The sequence below is a fragment of the Oryctolagus cuniculus genome, chromosome X, assembly GCF_964237555.1.
Source record: "Oryctolagus cuniculus chromosome X, mOryCun1.1, whole genome shotgun sequence".
In the NCBI taxonomy this organism is placed as follows: Eukaryota; Metazoa; Chordata; class Mammalia; order Lagomorpha; family Leporidae; genus Oryctolagus; species Oryctolagus cuniculus.
This window is the reverse complement of record NC_091453.1, coordinates 5,691,053-5,704,065: the sequence shown is the minus strand read 5'-3', so window position 1 is coordinate 5,704,065 and position 13,013 is coordinate 5,691,053. Positions and strand designations below refer to the sequence as shown.

The following is a 13,013-nucleotide window of genomic DNA, read 5'->3' as shown; positions in this document are numbered from 1 at the left end:
CCCGGGAAGGCAGTGGAGGATGGCCCAAGTCCTTGGGCCCTGCACCCGCATGGGAGACCAGGAGAAGCACCTGGCTCCTGGCTTTGTATCGGCATAGCACCGGCTGTGGTGGCCATTTGGGGGGTGAACCAGAGGAAGAAAGACCTCTCTCTCTGTCTGTCACTGTCTAATTCTATCTGTCAAATAAATTAAAAAAAAATAGCTGTACTTGGAGCAGAAATGATAAACCCTTGGTGTTAACCTTAATCCCTACTTTAGTACAGAGGGCCACGTTTCCTTGTCTAAGCACAGACGCACCAGCAAGCGTGGTTTCCAAGCAGGGGCTGCGCAGGCTCCGTGTGTTCCTCTCGTGTGGTGGAAGCGGCTTGAGGGTGGGATCTCTGTGTGTTTTGCTCACCAGGGAACGTGACCTGAGGTCCTGGCTTGGTACAGGGTAGGCGCTCACTCAGTATTGGTGGAATTGGAGGAATGCACAGGCCTGGGTGTGGAAAAACCAGATTAAGAATGGCGGCCAACATTGGCAGCATCTCTTGGTCCCATTTTGTTTCTCACAGAAAAAAAGTCCTTTTGTGAGGCTTTGCCCCGGTGATTGCCCCATTCATTCAGTGTGTGAGGCACTGGATTTGACTCTTGAATGAGTCAATGTCATGACCCAGGGCTTTAGTGTCCTCCTCTTTAGGCAGGAAGCTGATCTAGAAATTGTTGGAGAGAGAGAGGGTTATTTTTCTTGTATCTCCAGCCTGGGCCATGAGACCACAGCGGCAGGCTGTAGGAAGAGGTAGTACTGCACAGCTCTCAGCAGTCCTGGAGCTGAGGGCTGACCCCTCGCCCCACAAAGGGCTCCTGCTCTCAGAGGAAAGAGCCTGATGCCCGCGGTGCCCTGTGTGGGAAATGGGACCCCCAGGCACTGAGCGGTGGCTCGCCTGTATGTCTCGGCACCGCCCACACGGCTAATGACAGACCTCTGCTCTTTTCCCATAGGCCGCGCCTCGCACACTGTGCTGTGACAGAAATCCAGGCAGCCGCGGGTGTGGTGTGGCAAAGATAGTCCAGTTTTCCCAGCAGGCAGCCTACGCATCCTACACATCAGGAGCGCATCCCTCAGGAATCTTGGGCTGGAGCCACTTATCACCGAGCCCGGGAACAGCTCAGAGGTCTTCCAGCTGAATGCAATGGAGTTGGCCCAGCTGCCCCGCGCTGTCGGGCTTATGCCAGAGATTGCTCATTTGTGGTTTAAGCCCTTGGATTTCCGCTCCTGCCCTGGGATTCCTGGGAGGAAGAGGGTCATTTAATGCGTCCTTATTCAGAGCTAGCACAAAAGACCCGACGCTACAAAGTCTGTGACTGTTGATATTCAGGCTCATGGCACAATCTTCCTAACCATCTTAATACTATAAAAAGCCCCTGCAAAGGGTAATGCCTATCAGTTGAGTTGGCATAGAAACATGGAATGATTTCAACGGAAATGCTGTTAAATGCCAGGAGTTGGGATTGGATGCCTGTTCGGACAGTCATGCACGGATGCTGTTGTCTGAATTCTTTCCTGAAGATTTTGTGACCACGCAAATGTCGTCACTCTGCAAGTCTCTATCTCATGACTTCCCTTACAAAGGCTGGGAGCATCATTCTGGGGGTCCCCATTCTGGGATGTCTCTCTTCTAATTATAGCTGTCATTTCTAATTTTAAAGATCTACCCTAAATTTTGATTTTTTTTTCCTCTCAAAGCCTTCCTCTAGCATCCAAGATACTGACTGGATTTTGTGTAAGAGGCTTGATGTGTGCTAAGCTGAGGCATTTTCTCATCTATTTACCTGCCATTGCTAGTTTTGAGTCATTCCTTCCTGCCTTGATGGAATGTCACCTTCTTGAGGGATGTGTAAGTCTCACATATCCTGTGCACTTCTGTATCCCCAGGCCACAGTGTGGAACCATAGTGTTTAGACTTCTAACATGGATTAAGGGCCTGCCTAAACTCATGACAGCTGTGAAGTGTGTTAACTATGCTCCTTATAAAGCATAGTTTATCTTGTGAGTGTGTGTGGGGAGGATTTGAGTAAGGTCACACAACTGCCAAGTCTCAGGATAAGATTTCAACTGGATCCTTGATTAGTTTTCTGTTTTCTTTGAATCAAGTTGTGTTTATTGATTTGGATTGGTACTACATGCATATGGCCAAAAGTTGCATAGGTTCCAGGTCTCTTTGTAGCTTACCACAGTGTTCTGGTAACTTCATACTTGGTCATTCTCAAAATGCTCTTATTTTCCTCAAAGATGCCAGCTGACTGTTGTGACTTGAGCTGTTTTGCAATGATTCTATCACAAAATCTAATTGCTCACTCAAGGCCAGCTCATACGTCACAGGGCCTCCAATCGGAAGCTGCCTTGTCCATGCTCACTGTCCACCTGGATCTAGCCTTCACTCTCTGCTCAGATGACTACAGTCTCATTGCCTTCCCTAATGCATCCACTCCTTTCCGGATCATCCTAGGGTAATCTAGAAACCTGCAAGCTGTCCTTCCTCCTGATTGAGTTCTGAGCCCAGGGAATCCTTTTTTTTTTTTTTTTTTTTTTTTTTTGACAGGCAGAGTTAGAAAGAGACAGAGAGAAAGGTCTTCCTTCTGTTGGTTCACCCCCCCCCCCCAAGTGGCCACTACAGCCGGCGCATTGCGGCCGGCATGCTGCGCCAACCCGAAGCCAGGAGCCAGGTGCTTCCTCCTGGTCTCCCATGCAAGTGCAGGGCCCAAGCACTTGGGCCATCCTCCACTGCACTCCCTGGCCACAGCAGAGAGCTGGCCTGGAAGAGGGGCAACCGGGACAGAATCCGGCGCCCTGACCGGGACTAGAACCCGGTGTGCTGGCGCCGCAAGGCGGAGGATTAGCCTAGTGAGCCGCGGCGCCGGCCCCCAGGGATTCTTAACTATTTGTGTTAGACTGTCTGGTTCATTTCGATAGTCTGAGGAAACTGTTTTCAGTTTTTAAATATAGGTTTCAAATACCTAAAAGAAAACAAACCAGGATTACAAAGAGAACCATTTGTATTTGAAGTAGCTATCAAACTATTTCAAAAGCAAATTTTTCTTACTAACCTTTGCATTCGCTTATTAATACATTAAATAACAAAGGTCTCCCAGTAGGTATAGTAACTATCACCATTTCAAAGAAGTGACAAGTACAAATGATAGTTTGAGTTACCCATATTGTTTATGCTATGAAATAACAATATCCGTGATTTGTTCAATGATGAATCACAGGTCTTTCTAGCATTGGTGTGTTATCTACATTCATAAGCAAAGAAAATGCCAAATTTCACTTGAGTTTGTAATAAAAATAAAGTGTTAATTTTTTTCTCATTTGTATTTATGCACCCCACATTAGCCTCCTTCCTTCACTCCACATTCTGAATCTTGAGACTGTGTGAGCTCTTTTGTCTTTCCATGTTGACTTTTTAAAGAGTGTGTGTGTGTGTATTTACCTGAGAGAGAACATACTCTCGTCTTCTGATACATTCCTCCAAATGTCTGCAGATAACGGTGCTGGCCCAAATCCAGGAGCAGTGACCTCAATCCAGGTCTCCCACATGGGTGACAGGAACCCAGTTACTTGAGCCATCACCTGCTACCTCCCATGATATGCAGCAGTGGGAAGCTGGGATCAGGTTTCAAACGCAGGCACTCCAGTGTTATCCATAGACATCATAACCTAGTGTCTTAACCATTAGGGCAAATGCCCACCCTCACCCTCCCATCCTTGTTAACTTTTAAGCTTTAGGTCTGTCTGCTCTCCCTCTGGGGACTCTGCACACTGTACCAAAGCTAAGGGAGACAAACCAGTCTGTTGTCTAACCTGAACCTGCCTCTCTGTTACTCTCTTTACCTCTGTGCAGGTGGAAGAAGGATGGTGGGAAGGTGTTCTCAATGGGAAGACTGGAATGTTTCCTTCCAACTTCATCAAGGAGCTGTCGGGCGAGTCGGATGAGCTTGGCATCTCCCAGGATGAGCAACTGTCCAAGTCAAGTAAGGAAGTCCATCCCACTGAGCAGGGAAGGAACCGGGGCTTGGGCGGGCTCTGCAGCAGCTTCCTTTCTGCTCTGTATCCCATGCTGAGACAGAGGTGGTGACCAAAACTTGCGAGTGTTTTCTTGGTGATACTACCTTACTCCACTGCAGTTTAGTAAGTTGTGTGTACTCTCTGTATGTGACTGGATAGGTGACTGCCAGCCTCCATGCTATGCTGATACTGTCTCATGGGTGGCCCACATTGCTGTATCTCCATATACTTCTAAAGTGTTGCCTCCTCGAAGTTCATAATTAATTTTTAAAATGAACCAAATCAGATTGTCAGCATTCCCTGAGGAACTTGGAGAAAAATGACCAAAAAAGAAATTTGGTGGCAAGAGGTGCTATGAAGATAAGTGCATGCCAATTTCCTGACAAGTATGACAAGACAGCTGAGAGCCAGGCCCCACCTTGGGTGAGCATGAGTATCCTTCTGCAATGGTGAGAACGAACTTCAGGTCTTTCTTTCTCCAGGGCCTGAAGGTCTCCCTCCAGCTTCTCTGCTGCCCTTTCCAGCTCACGGAGCAAAAGGTCAGGACCGGGAAGCTTTGTTCTCCCAGTCACTAACCCAACTTCCCACGTGGGCGTCTGTGTATCTCTTGTGCCGTCTTGAGCCAGGGTCATGGGCGTGAATGTTACAAGAGGCTCGACTGTGTCTCAATGGTGCAGCATTGCCTGGGCTTGCAGACTTTCCTTTCTAAAGAGGGGAAGACAGCTTTGTCCTGGCAAAAATCATTCTTAAACGTCTTCCTGTTCCATTTGGAAAAATTTGACTCTGGTAATGGTCTCATGTTAGCTTGTGTCTCTCTTCTGAGAGTACTTTGAAAAGTTCTTGGCAGAATTGAATGAAAAGGTACACTTATTTGGTGGAGAAAAATATAATCCATGCATGTGAGGGGTCTTTCAAAAGCTCATGGAAAAAGGTATGCATGGATTTCACAATACTTTTTGCACCAAATAAACCTAACTTTTAATTCAGCTTCGCCAGAGACTTTTTCATGTCCCTTTGTATTTAACTTGTAGCTATCGTCAAATACCTGATTGGTAGGTAAAGCCATTTCCAGGGAAGTGCGCAGGCACCTGCTTTCACGTGATGGTCTCAGCAGCCCGGGGTCATTATGACCTGCTGTAAAAATAGTAGCGCTGGTTGATTGGCTCAGTGGCTTCAGCAGTACCCCTTCCTTTCGCTGCCAAAGCCTGAGACTCTCCTACCCTTGAACCCCATTCTATCCTAAGGTGTATGGTAGGCAGGACTAGAGGGTATTTTGGAGCAATTGAGCTCTTGCTACTTTCCTTGGCCTGAAGCCTGGGGATTCTCTGGTGACAAAGACCAGCTAATGAGTGTGACCTGGAGGTGAGAAGGTATTGTTGATCCCGGAATGGCAGGAGTTACTATCCCCAAATCCGTATTAGAATTGCACTGTTCTGGTGTCTTCTCTGTACATTAGAATAGTATTGTGTCTGGTAACTAGCTCCTGTGGTAACAACACTGTACCTCAGGGATGCTATGGATTAAATAGGCTTATTTGGAAGGAGGGCCAAATTGGGCCATTACAACTTTATTTCCATGAGGAAATGCATTACAAAGTTCTAATAGCAATAAGGTATATAAACTGCTTTGCCCATAGAAGGCCCTGGATAAATGATAGTTCTCCTTTTTTTCCCTTAAACAAAAAAGATTATTTATTTTGGAAGTCAGAGTTACAGAGAGTGCTGTCTGTCTTCTGGTTCACTCCCCAGATGGCTGCAACAATCAAGGCTGGCCAGGAGCTTCATTCAGGTCTCCCACACGGGTGCAGGGGCCCAAGTACTCAGGCCATTCTCCGCTGCTTTTCTGGGCCATTAGCAGGGAGCTGGGTCAGAAGTAGTGCTGCCAGAACTCAAATTGGTGCCCATATGGGATGCCAGCATTGCTGGTGGTGACTTTACCCACTATGCCACAAATGCCTATCCCGATAACTCTCCTTAATCAAGATAAAACTATGGGGACATAAATAGTATCAGTTGCTTTGAGGCTGTTTTCTCAGTGGTTAATAATGTGTTCAAGGGGCCAGCACCATGGCTCACTAGGCTAATCCTCCACCTGTGGTGCTGGTACCCCGGGTTCTAGTCCCGGTCGGGGCGCTGGATTCTGTCCCGGTTGCTCCTCTTCCAGTCCAGCTCTCTGCTGTGGCCTGGGAGTGCAGTAGAGGATGGCCCAAGCGCTTGGGCCCTGTATCCGCATGGGAGACCAGGAGGAAGCACCTGGCTCCTGGCTTCGGATCGGCGAAACGCGCCGGCAGTAGCAGCCATTTGGGGGGTGAACCAACGGAGGGAAGACCTTTCTCTCTGTCTCTCTCTCTTTCTCACTGTCTAACTCTGCCTGTCAAAAAAAATAATAAAAATGTGTTCAAGGAAGTGTCACTTCTGCCCTTGGAAATGACTTTGGAATCTGCTGATGTACACAGTGCGATCTGGGGAGGTATTGGGCCATCTCTTTGGGAGAGCCTTGACTTCTTGATGTCCTTCCATCTTAGCTATGCTCCCAGAGCTGGACGGTCAGAGAAGTCATAGCTCTTTTGTTTTTGGACCTGCTGAAATGAACTGTGTCCTCTGGCTGGTAGTAGGGCCAGTTGCTCCTGCCTGACCCATCAGCTCAGAGCGTATGGTGCTGGAATTGCTAGTGCAGGAAGGTTGGGAGGCTCAGTGGAACAATCTTCCCAACCATTAGCCTTCCTTCCCCTGCACGCAAATTTCTCTTCTAGAGACACCCCACTGCTCAGCACCCATTCGCTTAAAAAACCTTCCATTTCAGGACCAGGAGAGCGCAGTAGTGTCCCTAGCAACTAGGGGAAAAAGATATCCTTGATCCCAGCATGGCAGAAGTTACTGTTGCTCCCCAAATCCTCATTAGAATTGTAGCTGCCCTGGTGTCTGCTTCTGTACATTGGAATAGTATTGTACCTGGTAACTAGGATAACAGCACTGTACCGGGGATTTTTCCATTATTGCAGGGGTTTTGAGGTCCCCAGAGAGGCATGGTCTCCTAACAAGGATGTGTGTACAGCTAAGGAAAAGTGGGCACTTCTCTGTCTATGTGCACCCACCCTTCTTTCTTCCCTCCTCCTAGTCACCAGTGATTCCGTAGCTGTCGAGCCCTGCTGTTCCTAGGACACTGTCCAAGGCACTGAAGATGCACAGAGACAAATCAGACAGGGCCCCTAGCACCAGGAAGCTCACCATTTACATTCCGGATTTGCCTCTGCGTGCATGTGGCTGTGTTAGAATTTGTTTAAGCAGATCAGGTCGCACGTAGAAATCATGTAGATTGGTAGGATTTGTCACTGTAAAATCTTTGGTTTTAGCATGAATGAGCTTATTCTCTACCCCTACAGAGTGCTGTTAGCAATTTCAATGCGCTTTACTTAAAAAAAGTTTTGTTTTGAAATAATTACAGATTCACAGGAAATTGCAAAAGTAAACAGTCAGAACTGTAGAGGGAGATCCTGTGTTCCCTTCCTTCAGTTTCCTCCAGTGATAATATTGTGTGCAATTTACAGTAAATACATGTTTACTTTTTTCATCAAACTGACAAAAAATCAGTACACAAAAAGACATCTAGTTTGTTACTGTTATGAGCTCAAATATACTTTGTCAAGGTCTTCTTGCCCACTTAATACTCTTCATAAATTACATTTTTCCACAAAAGTTGCTTAATTAATATATGACTCTGGGATTAAGATAAATTTCTAATGTTATGCAATATTTTAAACTTTTAGAGACAATAATGGTATCACATAAAAGTCTTCATAAATGCTATCAGATGTTATGGTTAGTTTTTTTTTCAGTACTGATAAAATCTCTATCCTGGTACGTATGAGGAGAGCCTTTTGTACCATGAGTCTTTGATATGTCTTTGCTTCTGATAGACACACACACATCTCTCTGTATGTGTACATGTTTATTTGATGTTGTGCTCTTCACATTTCTACTTTTAGAAAGTATGTAAGGTAGTTACTGAGTTTTCTGTACCAATGGACAGCCGTGATAGAAATACCATTGGCTTTATATTTATAAAGAAGTGTGCCATGACTGCTTGGCAAATGGGAGGATTTTAATAAATGCTTGATGAGTTCTCTATTACTCCAAGGAAGCATTTTTATCTTTGAATGACAGGTGAAAATTGCTTGGACTTGCTTTCTTCATAATCTGATATGTTTCTACATATGATGTTTGCTTATGAAAATCTCTAAACCTTAGGTATTTGTTCAGAGCAATCTAGTCTATCAAGGAAAGAGTTACAACAATTGTATTGGCTGATATTTTTATTTAAACGTTTTATTGCAGAGAAGAAAATTCATAGTTATGAGGTAGCAGAAGCATTTAGCAACATATTGGAATTTTAAAGCGTGTTTACTATTTATAGAACTTATGAAACTTTATAGTTTTTTAAAACATTTTTATGAACATTCTGTTAAAGAACATTTTTAACACATACAAAAGTCACACTGATATAATGAACCCCCATACACTCATCACCCAGTTTCAGCAATTATCAATCTATGGCCAGTTTGATTAAAATTATAGCCCCATATGCCCTTCTGATGTATTGAAGCAAACCCTAGATTTATATAATTTCACCCATAAATATTATCTATCCATAAAAGAATGACCTAAAAATGTCATTAACTCATATGCACACAAAAATTAAATAATTCCTTAAAATAATTAAGCATATGGTCAGCGTTCACTTTCCCCAATAGTGATCTTTTTTTATGTAATTTGTTAATTTGAATATGGATCCAAATAAGGTCCAGACATTCTGATTGGTTGATACGTCTCAAGTCCCTTTAGGTGTCTTCTTCATATTTCCTTTTTGTATTGGCAGTGTTTTGCTGAAGAAGCTGAGCTCCTTTGTCCGTTAGTATCCCACAGTCTGGCTTTGGCTGATTGCATCTCTGCCCTGTCATGTAGGAACTTGATTAGGTTCAGCGTGGCCATGTCTGTGCCCTTTTTGCAGACGTGCTTCCTGGGTGGTGACGGCTGCTCCATCTGGAGGCTCGTCTGTCTGGCCATCTTTCATTTTGAGTGTTAACAGCCATTGATGATCACCCAGATCTAATCACTCATTAGGATATGTAAAGTGGTGCCAACCAGAAATTTTTTTCAAAGAATGAAATTAATTCTTGTGTAGCAGATCAAAAGTAAAAAAAAAAAATAGGCAAAACAAAATGTGTTTAGTAAATTAGCTTTTTAAAAAACAAAATGTCCGAGTGGTTATGTTAATAGTGTAGTCAGAATCTCAGCTGTTGGGAATGGAAAGGAATTTAGTGATCATTTAGCCTGGTATCAGATGAGAAGACTACATCCCAGTGCAATGAAGTCCCAGGTGTGACCTGGCTCAAGCGTGCTAAGGTCAGGATGACATATAGTCCTTCCTGGCACACTCTGTTGTTAGCCTCAGTTATGCAAACAAGTCACCTTTTCGTAGAGCTGCTGACAAACTTCCAATCTGAGTCCACTTGAGCTTATTTCTCGTTATCACAGGTCATGATCATGATTAATTAATTACTTTTTCAGATACAATTTTGCAATGCTACTATTGACTAATGTGAATGAGTACAGTTATCAAATATTATAATAACAGAATGTCCTGACTCCATGAAATTTGTTTGCACTTAGTGGCGAAGAAATCCAGATATGACTATTGTTCAGTTTCATAATATTTTGCCACACGTTGAAGACAGAAATGTATCTTTTATATTTTTAACATGCTTCTGATATTCAGCTTTAATAATTGCTGTAAAAATAGAAATATTCTTTCTTACAAAAAATCCTGTAGCTCTAGAAACATTTTCAGCTATTTCCTCGGTCTTCAGAAGGAAAAAGTTTGCATTATCTTTCTGTAACTCTGGGTTTTCAGTTTGAATTGAATTTCTTATTTTCCCAATTCCTTATTTTAAAAGTTTAGGTTCTGATACTTTCAGTGACTTGTGAAGCTTAGACAAAGAAGAAGGTGGCTTTTGAAAACACATGACAAAGCCGTCATATGGTGCAGAAATAGTGTTTCATGAACTGTAAGCATCACGTGACTCAGTGCTCGTCACACGTAAAAAGAAACCAGGCTGACTAATTCTGCTCTGTGGCCTCACCCGACCTTTTCCTTTGTGAGAGTCGATGATGTTTGTGCTTGATGTTCTATTAGCAGCCAAGAGCAGTTAGCAAATTGATGAAACAGACTTTCAGACAAATCGAGATGCTTTCATAAATATGTGATTTTGTGTTCAAATTTAAAAGTTCTTCTTTGAAGAATGTTTGCTGCCTTCCAACACTGCTAACGGTGACAGTAGGCTCCCTCTTCCTGTCAGCTCAACGTCAGTCATACTTGTGACCTTTCCAGTGGCTCATCTCTTGGGCTCTTCAGTTAGAGTGCCTGGGGGTCCTCATGTGCCCCAGAACACGCTGCATCTCAGATTGCCATGCAACCAGCGGATGGGGACACTTTACAGAAGGCCTGACCATTCCCAGGCTTCAGGATCACGGTCTACCTCAGTGATTCTTACACTGGACTCTAGGGAAGAACACATGAAAGTTCTGTTGTATTTGGAGGAACATTATTGAAAGAATTATGTTTTTCCCGGCCCCCTTATTTTTTTCTAACACTCACATGAATACTGTTATTCTCACTCACAAAATGGCTGTGTACCTCAGGAGTGATATTTACTTAATGATTAAGATGAAGCAGAGTAAAAATTTGTTCAAATAAAAACTGGTTGCTGGTACTTGCTCTGCTTTTGATATCAAAGTCCTCAAAAGCTGCAAATTTAACAAGAACATTTGATATACTTTGATACTTCTCTGGGTTGTTCTGACATAGCTAGCCAGTGATTTGAGTGCCTCAGGTTTTGCTTTAATTGGATGGAGCATACCTGTTGAAGAGGCCAGATTTTAAAATAAGGGTATACCACCATCATGTTACAGAAATTGGAAATAGCTGATGCTGCTCCAGTTTTTGGTCTGATCATTCCCCATTTCCTTCATCTATTAGGAGTGATAAGGCCCAGAAGCTATCATTATGGTTCCTTTTGAGTTTCCCATTTTCACGTGGAGTGTTTCTAAAAAGTGAGACAAGTTGCTCTCTCCCCTCACTTTCCCTCTCTGCTTCTCTATAAATAGAGACCACCTGTTTTCATCTCTCAGCCCTATTATGAAGCTCTATTACTGGTCTTCAGTTTGAGTATTGAATTCACAAGCCATAATTGAACTGATTTCTTAGATAATTTCAAGTATGCATGTATTAATTGAGTTTGCCTTTAACAGATCATTTCACCCACTGTTGATACTCTCTGTACAGCCTTTGTATGTATGTGTGTGAGTGTCTACTGGTGGGTGGGTGGGTGGGTGTGAGCACACTGAAACTGGGCAATATGTGTGTATTCTGTGTACTTAAGAGACATTTGGGCTTTAGCCGTGTGTTCAGTCTCCTGTTATTGATAACCTCTACTTGTAAAAAGAATAAAAAAGATAATTTGACATTTCCTACTGGGGTGAGTCCTATGTCCTCATGCTCAGAAGCAGTCTCCTGACTGATAAGGCACAACCTCAATTAAGATGTTTTAGTAAACAGGGTTTTCTGGTGCCCTTAGTACTAAGCCGAAAACCCTTTCCATTGATGGGGATGCCACTGTTGGTTGCAAACCTGATTGGTAAAACTTCCCCTATAATATACCAGTACATTTACTTGCATAAATATGCTGAGGCTGATCAATTTGTGGCAGAGAATTCTGTGTCTTATTTAGAATCTTGAAGGCGTGAATATCAATTTTTATCATATAGAGCACTAGGGATAGAAGATAAAGGACAATGGGCCTGAATCTGTATCATGCTCAGGTCAGATCCTCCAAAGAGAAGACTGTCTTGTAGAGTTGAGTTAATTAAGGAATCCAGCATATTGGATTCCCCTTAGTTAATTGAGGTTTTCATTTTCTTGAGTTACAACATTGAAATGCTTTCCAGGTTTGAACTGGGCATAACCTACATGCCCAGTTGCAGAGGCCGCCCCTCTTCTGGGTGCTCAGTGCCATCTTGTCTGCATGGGGACTTCGGGCTCATTCTGTGACGGTCTTAAATCCTGCCTAATGGTGTCTGATGAATTTTGTGGGTGAAGCTCTTGCAGTGGGCTCACTGAAGGCAAGTTCAGTTAAAGACTCTTCCTCTTCCTTCTTTTGCCATCATTTGCTCCCCTTCCCCTTCTGTTTTTCTCTCCCCTTCTCTTCTCTCATTCACTGTCAGGAAAGACTACCTTTGAAGGGACAATTCTGTACCGAGCTGCGCCGGGAAAGACGGAGGGCCACAGACGCTATTACAGTGAGTGACCTTAACAGCAGGAGGCAATTGTAAAGATAAGATCTGGGGACTTGTGTTTTTTGATGCAGCTGTCCTATCCTGAGCTGCTCGCGCTTATGCCAAGTGTCTTTGTGAATTTCTGATCCAAGGACATGGACTTATTTTGCCCAAGATAAGAGCCATCTCCTTGGTGTGTGCTACAGGAGCCTTCCCAGCGTTGGCCCCTTGTGCTTTCTTGTTTGCTTTGTGCCTCTATCATGTGTGACATGCGTGCATGACCATGCGTGCAGAGAAGGGAGCAGTGGCATTTGTTATGGCATATGTATTTGTGCCAGTATCTCTGGGCTTCTGGGGTGGTATGAGATGGCTTCCCATAGAAACATCAACCTCTCATGGTTATTGCTTTTTTGGAGTGGTCATTGGAAATCAGTAAACCATTTTGTCATTGTGCGATCCAACAAAATAAGATTTTGGCATGAAAGTCCATGCCAGAAATGGAGTTTTGCTTTGCTTGTGCAGCTAATCACCACACAACAGACTTCTCTGGACAGGACCAGTGTGTAGCCAGCCTATTGTGTTTGTGAAATTAGGCTGCCAAAAGTTGAGGGGAAGGAAATGAATGAGATGAATGC

The 13,013-nt window shown here is 43.8% G+C and overlaps 1 protein-coding gene across 12 annotated transcripts in view; it reads left to right on the top strand.

Moving 5' to 3' along the window:
• Positions 1 to 13,013, top strand: part of SH3KBP1 (SH3 domain containing kinase binding protein 1) — a 382,152-nt gene that overhangs the window by 204,842 nt on the left and 164,297 nt on the right. For 6 of the 12 annotated variants that reach the window (XM_070067164.1, XM_070067168.1, XM_070067169.1 and 3 more), the window contains one exon: positions 3,885 to 4,014. In XM_070067164.1, coding sequence (XP_069923265.1) covers positions 3,885 to 4,014 — 130 coding nt within the window. Of the gene's footprint in view, positions 1 to 3,884; positions 4,015 to 4,530; positions 4,588 to 12,327; positions 12,403 to 13,013 lie in introns of all 12 variants that reach the window. The other 6 variants (XM_070067163.1, XM_070067160.1, XM_070067162.1 and 3 more) reach the window with 2 other exon arrangements.